The sequence below is a fragment of the Centrocercus urophasianus genome, unplaced genomic scaffold, assembly GCF_019232065.1.
Source record: "Centrocercus urophasianus isolate 14NV4802_14NV808 unplaced genomic scaffold, USGS_Curo_1.0 seq_53, whole genome shotgun sequence".
NCBI lineage: Eukaryota > Metazoa > Chordata > Aves > Galliformes > Phasianidae > Centrocercus > Centrocercus urophasianus.
Window position 1 is genome coordinate 764,503 of NW_024885122.1, and position 6,442 is coordinate 770,944.

Below are 6,442 nucleotides of genomic sequence, written 5' to 3' on the forward strand. Positions count from 1 at the left end.
CGGAGCCGCTCCCCCTGCAGGACATTCCATGGCCAAGCCCAGCCAGGGCCAGCCCTGCTTCATGCACGCAGAACCTGATGGCACTGGCTGGGGGTTCTGGTGGCAGACGCCCCAACGTCCCCATGGTGCCACGTGTCACGGCGGCGGTGACCTCCCAGTGTGGGTGTCCAGAGCTTTCCCCACACAGGAGAACATGAAGCGTGAGGGTACCGTGAGCCGAGCCATGGGTGGACGTTGGGGCAGGGCAAGGAGGGGCCTCGGGCTTCTTGGGTCTGTTTGTAAGGTCTGTGTGAGGCCTGTGTGAAGGGGATACACTGCGGGACCAGGCCGAGCACAGCTGGAGCCACAGAGCATCCTGCAGAACTTGGGAAAAAGCAGTTGTTGCCACCCAGCCCCAGCACCTCTGGGCTGGTAGCTTTGCTAAAATTCTTCACTTGGACTTGAGCCCATCAGAGCAACAGGGAGCTGTTTTATTTCACGGGGATTCAGAACTCCTCACTCATATCTTCGGCCACGGGAGACCAAAGAGTCTGGTGAGGTTCATTGCCGATGAGCACAGAGTAAAGAAAAGCAGTGCAGTCTGGGTGACGGGTGGAACCAAGCTCCATCGAATTACAGGAGCGGGAATGGCATGTTGTTTCTGCGTTAGATATTAAAAAGGGCAATTGGTTGGAAGAAGTAGAACATAATGCATTTGTATTCCATAACATCCTTAAAAACAGTTGATCTAAAAAGAAGAAATACTGTTTGTGCTAGCAGCATGTTTTAGAAACATAATTACCAAATTATGTGGTTAATTCTTTCTTGCAAAATTGCAATAGTTGTTACATGTTCCAAACAATGTGGGTATAGTGTTAGGGATTAGAAAACATACTGTAGGGTTGTTCTGCTAGGATAAGAAGCTCCCAGCAAAAGAAAAACAGATTTAGCAAACATCAAAGAGGACAGGGCCTCTGCACAAGGCCAGGCTGTGTCACCCCGTGGGAAGGTTGGGACGTGACAGGCACCAAGATCCTCCCCAGTGTCCTCCTTCCAAACTTATCTCTATGCAAGGGAGGATGAGCAGATACCCAGAAACAAGGACCTAGTGTGGAGAAAGGGTTAGAAGTTAATGAATTAATTAGAGATTTACGCTCAGACAGCGAAGATTTATGTTTGTCCAGTATTTGCTTGTTCAGTGAAGCGTCGAGAAGATTGTGAACCTAAAGTACTCAGCCAATGAGGAACGAGGGGAGAAAGAGATCAGCGTCGGGCAACAGGAAATAAAAATGGAACACTGTTTTCTGGGTGCTCTCCTGCTTGCAGGAGGCCCGCCATCGCAATTGCACTAAAATCTGCTTTATCAGAGATACCGTCCTGATACAGTATTTGGATATTTCCAACACAGGTTTTACCTGAAGCTGCTGCTTTCTGTATACAGCTTCATGGCACTGTTATTTTGGCAATAAGGACGAGGCTCAGAGCGCAGCTCTTCCCATTTATTGGTGGCCAGCAGCCTTTCACACACCAGCCCCTCTCCCACTGTCCTGAGGGCAGCAGCTGGTGGGACAGGGCCGTCCCAGGTGCTCACTTCTCCCCCAGCACACACACGGCTCCTGACTCATGCCCTTCTGGGGGCTGTGCCCATCTCTGCCAGGCTGTGTCCAAAGGTGCTGCAGGCAGGGCTGGCCCTGCAGGGCACCGCATGCACCACAGCACCCCGCTGCAGGGCCGGCATCCTGCAGGGTTCCGTCCGCACCGCCCTTCCCGGTGCCTGCAGGACGGGGCACAGCTCTGTCGGCTCCGAGAACCGTAGTTTCAGGCGCGTCCTGTGGCACTGCTGCCCGTCAGGCCAGGCCCCACACCTCCAGGTCCTGGATGCAGAACTCCCCCCGCGCTGAGAGGCTCTCGTTGTTGAAGGTCTCGCAGGGGCAGCTCCCTCCGTGGTGCAGATCCCCGTCCACCCACAGCCCAAACTTGCCGCTGGCACATGCAGAGGCCGTGCTCAGTCGGGCCCCTCCTGCTGAGCCGGTTCGGCCACATGAGCTCTGAGGCTGCCCCTACCTGCCCCCGCCGACCATCAGCAGGTCCGTGTCTCCCTTCAGGAAGAAGCTGTTCCTTCCCGTCCACCTGAACACCTGTGGGGACAGCAGCCATGTGGGGTTGTCCCCGTCCTGCCCCTGTCGTGCCCACACAAAGGGCTCTGTGCCCGTCGGTCATGGCTTGAAGCCTCAGAGTCCACAGAGAGGCCTGCCCAAGGTGTGGGTGCCATTTCACGGCTGTCCTCCCCCCTCTAGGGAACAGTTGCCATCTGCTGATGCCACCAGTCCCACGGGTGGATCTTCGTATTGGTTGGGACCTGGGGCAAGTTGGCCTAGCAGCTTTGCTTGTGGACAGACAAGTGCAGCTGCATTACCCTGGACTGTTCCCCAGACCCTTCCAAACTTCCGAGTCCTTCCAGCAGGGCAGGCTGTGGAGCATTGCTGGTCCCCAGGATCCCCCTTTCCTCTGGTCCCACAGCCCCTACCTTTAGCTCTGGGGAGAAGGAGAAGAGGAATGTCTCCCCTGTGCCATAAAAGCCACTGCTCACATGAATGGGGCTGGTGGAGAAGGCACCAAAGGCCTGGCAAAGGGAGAGGAGAGAGATGCCGGTGCTGTGGGGTCACAAACTGTACTGGGATTACGTGGCACATTCCCATCCAGTGAGCAACAAGGACAGCATCAGGTGCAGGTGAAGCCACTTTTGGTGCCACCGGGTGACAGCTCCCAGCCGTACCTGAGCCTCGGTGTCACGGATGAGCAGCAGTGCTGGGGAGCTCAGCTGGCCGGTGCACCGGTACAGGGTCCTCAGGCTGAAGCCATCCCGCGCAGTGCAGTACAGCAGGCTCCAGGGCTGCTGCTGCAGCCGGGTGGGCAGGTGGGGGCCCAGCTGGGGCAGAGCAGGCTCAGAGGGGCTGGCAGGCAGCTCCCAGCCACACGCTGCTGTTTGCGGAGAGTCCTGGCCTGGGCAGCAGCCCCTGCTTGTCCCCCAGCCCTGCTTCCCCAACCCTCCCTGCCCACCTGCAGCACGAGGGCAAGGCTGCAAGTGCTCCCAGCCACCTCCTACCCAGCTGGAATGAACCCCACCACCCTCACCCCTAGCATCCTCTCCCCACATAGCAGTCTTACCCTGTAGCATCTTCACCCATAGCATGTGCCCAAAAGGTGTCCCCGAGCATTCTCCCAACACCAGCCACGTTCCCCAGACAACACCCTGAGCATTTGTTCCCAAGAGGTCCTTCTGACCCTTCTCCCAGCCTCCTGGCATCCTCCCAAGGTCTCTGCAAAAATCCCCACCCTGAGCCCCCCTGCAGAAGGCCAGAGAACAAGCTCAGGGCGGAGCGGACCAGGCAGCTGGCTCAGGATGAGCTACACCACGACACACTGGTGGGGTGTGGGGCCTCACACCTCCAGGGCTGTCACCCAAAGGCACCCCTCTGTGGCTTCTTGGGGAGCTGCAGTTCATGAACCATCCATGTGTGACCCCCTTTTGCCCTCCGCAGGAAACCATGCAGGGGGATGGTAATGGATGCACTGTGCTGGAACACACGTGGGGCTCCAAGTGCTTGGCACCCCTTCTCTGGCAGTGCCAGCCCTGCTGGCTGCCTCTGCTCTCTGGGGGTAGAGGTGATGTCACCCATCAGCCTTTCACCGGACCGGTTCCCGGCATGCAAGGATCCCTCACCTCCTCAATCTCCCTTTCCTGCAGGATGCTGCTTGGCGTGCTCAGCACCAGCCTGCATGGCTCCTCTGGGGCTGGGGGTGTCACCGGAGCCCCCTCCCAGCCTGGCTGCTCCTCACTGTCTGGCTCCGTGCACTCTGTGGGCTGCTCCTCATCCTGGTCAGGCTGGGGGTGGATGGAAGTGATTACTCCCCTGGAACACCACGAGGCAGCATCCCCGAACCTGCACCACATGGGGCTCTCCCACCCCATGCAGAGGGCAGGGGCCGGGTGAAGAGGCTCGAAGGTCACGCAGACCCCAGGGATGAGAGACTGGCTGAGCCTCCTGCCCCGCTCCCAACACACACTGCCATTCCATGGCATGCTCTGGCACCCTGCCTGGCAGTTCTAACATGGCACAGAAGTTCAAGGGTGCGGGCTGCCCAGGGAGGAGATGGGGAAAGGAGGAGGAGGAAGAGGAAGAGGAGGCAGCAGAGGCTTCCACAGCCTCCAAGCTCAGTCCCACTGGAAGGGTTCACTGCAGTCAATCTCAGCTGCATCTTTCCCTGGCCCTGTGCACCAGGACACAGATACACCTCTGGCCAGGCTGCAGCAGGTGACGAGCCTCGGCCATCTGCAGATGTGTGCACAGCCCGTGCCCCCGCTTGAATGCAGGAGGGCAGCAGGGCAGAAGCAAGCAGCTGCTCCAGGCTCCCCGAAGTGGCAGCAGGCAGAAAATACCCCTGGGGAGCAGGGGACAAAGGGAAGAGGTAGGGGTGGCCCTGCAGTGCCCAACCACGTGTTCCAGCCCCACGCGAGCGCCCTCGGGGTCAGACCTACCAGGAGGTGGTAGTGGGCACGGAGTCCCCTCATCCTGTGTGCTCCTGGGGTGCTGCGCTGCTGGGGACACCTGGCACTGCCCCAGGTTAATGTTCACCTGCTCTGGCCCCTCCCCAGCCCCCGGTGCCTCCACCAGCGTGTCAGTGTGACGCACGGTTGGGTGTGGAGCCCTGCAGCCTCGTGGAGCTGGGATGAGTGGGCAGGTGCCCGCTGCCACCACTCTGGTGCCTGTCACTGCCTCTTCACCCTGCCCACCGTGTGGGCTCAATTCACACCAACAGCATGAGGATTCCTTGTTTTGGGATCAACCAACAGGTCATGGTCAGTGTTGCTCTTTGCAACACAACCGTTGCAATAGCTGTGTTAAGTGTCAACACAGCGCAGCGGGGATGGCGCAGCTGCAGGGCAGCACAGGGCACTCTGCCCTGCTGTGGGATGCACGGCCTTGGGCTGCACTGAACGAATGGGCAGCTGGGAGAACTGGTGATCCATGAGAGCTGGGCTTGATGACTGCAGAAAGAGGGAAGCACTGGGCTGTGGTGTCCCTGCCATGGCCTGGCGCTGCTGCAGAACAGTGAGGGACTGCAGTGAAACTGCGCTGGCCTCCTGCTGCTACTGACCCAAAACCCATGTTCCCAAACAGCCGGTACCAGGTGAGCCTGTGCTGAGGAAGGACTTTCCATTTATGCAAATATCAGACAGGGAAGATGAAGGTGCAAGGCAGCACCCTGCATGTTAGCAAGATGGCACAGTGGCTTCTTTCTGCCTTGCTGCATAGAGCCTGGTCCCGCAGCACTCCATGGGGGGATTTCAGGGTTTGCTTCCTTACCCACTGCAGATCCATGGGTCCTGGCTGCCCAGGGCTGCACCCAATGACCCCATCAGGCTCTGTCAACAGGAGTCCCAGCTGAGCATCCCAGCGCTTGGCATGGCTGGCACTGGGCCCCATCAGGGAGCTGTGGAGGACAGGGGTACCTGGTGGCTCCAACATCTCACCTGGCACCCTGTACCAGGAGCATCATTAAAGCTCAGGACCAGGCATCTGGTCTCTGCCTGCTCCCATAAAGGCCATCCTGTCTCTGTCCTTGTCTCTGGCCCCATCTCCTGCCTGGGTTCCACGTAACACCAGTATGCATGGCGTGGGCACCTACTGAGTTCAGTGCTGCAGGATCCCATCTTGTCATGGAGATGTGCCAGCTGTGAGGGATCATTCACATGAGGAGTCTCCCTTCAATTCTAAGAAAAAAGACCTTAAGGGAGTAAAATCTTTCATGGCTCTTTCAGAATTGAGCTGCCACAATTTTCCTTTCTGCCAAAGGCCATAAATGTATACTGAAGATCCACCAAGCATTTGCATGCCTTTCTGTTTAGGAGCAAGGATGCTCAGTGCGTTTCACCCACCGCGTGCCCTCCTGTACACCATTATCCCTGCTCAGGGCTGCTTTTGCATGCCAATTTGGGAGCTGCCTCCCGGGAGATCCAGCAGGAGCCAGCCCCAGAGCAGGCCCCTGGGCACAGCCACAAAGCTCAGCTGCTGCCTGCAGCTCTCAGCTTCAGTCTTGTCACCTCCTGTCACTGCAGCCAGCACTGCCTCCCTCCTGACAAGCAACTTATTTTCTATTTTGGGGAAGGAAGGAGGGAGCTGCAAAATGGGTGGTGAGTGGAAGACACACCTGCAATTACCTCTGCCTGTCCTCTCCATAGCCACAACACACCAGCCAGCCCAGTTTGGTGCTGGCAGCCCCACACCTCCCCTGGTTACCCCATGGTGATGCCTCGGGGGGGGCACTTCTTTGGGCAGTGACTGCTTCCCAAGCTGGACTGTGAGCATCTGCTGGGCAGACCTATCTGCAGCTCTAGTGTTCCCAGTGCCTTCCACGTATTTCCCAGTAGCCACATTTTGCATTCCTGTTTGCCCTTTGG

The 6,442-nt window shown here is 58.1% G+C and overlaps 1 protein-coding gene across 4 annotated transcripts; it reads right to left on the bottom strand.

The window, feature by feature from the left end:
* Positions 1-449: 449 nt before the first annotated feature.
* TLDC2 (TBC/LysM-associated domain containing 2) lies at positions 450-4,645 on the bottom strand. 4 transcript variants are annotated; one of them, XM_042835486.1, is made up of 6 exons: positions 4,520-4,644; positions 3,704-3,865; positions 2,756-2,908; positions 2,507-2,602; positions 2,044-2,117; positions 450-640 (listed from the first exon to the last, which is right to left on the bottom strand). In XM_042835486.1, the coding sequence occupies exons 1-6, from the start codon at positions 4,550-4,552 to the stop codon at positions 613-615; spliced, it is 546 nt and encodes a 181-aa protein (XP_042691420.1). In that variant the 5' UTR covers positions 4,553-4,644; the 3' UTR covers positions 450-612. The 4 variants fall into 4 exon arrangements, with proteins under 4 accessions (XP_042691420.1, XP_042691418.1, XP_042691417.1 ...); XM_042835484.1 differs by lacking the exon at positions 450-640 and adding an exon at positions 680-1,084; XM_042835483.1 differs by lacking the exon at positions 450-640 and adding an exon at positions 1,149-1,962 and having other exon boundaries at positions 4,520-4,643.
* Between the last annotated feature and the right edge of the window lie 1,797 nt (positions 4,646-6,442).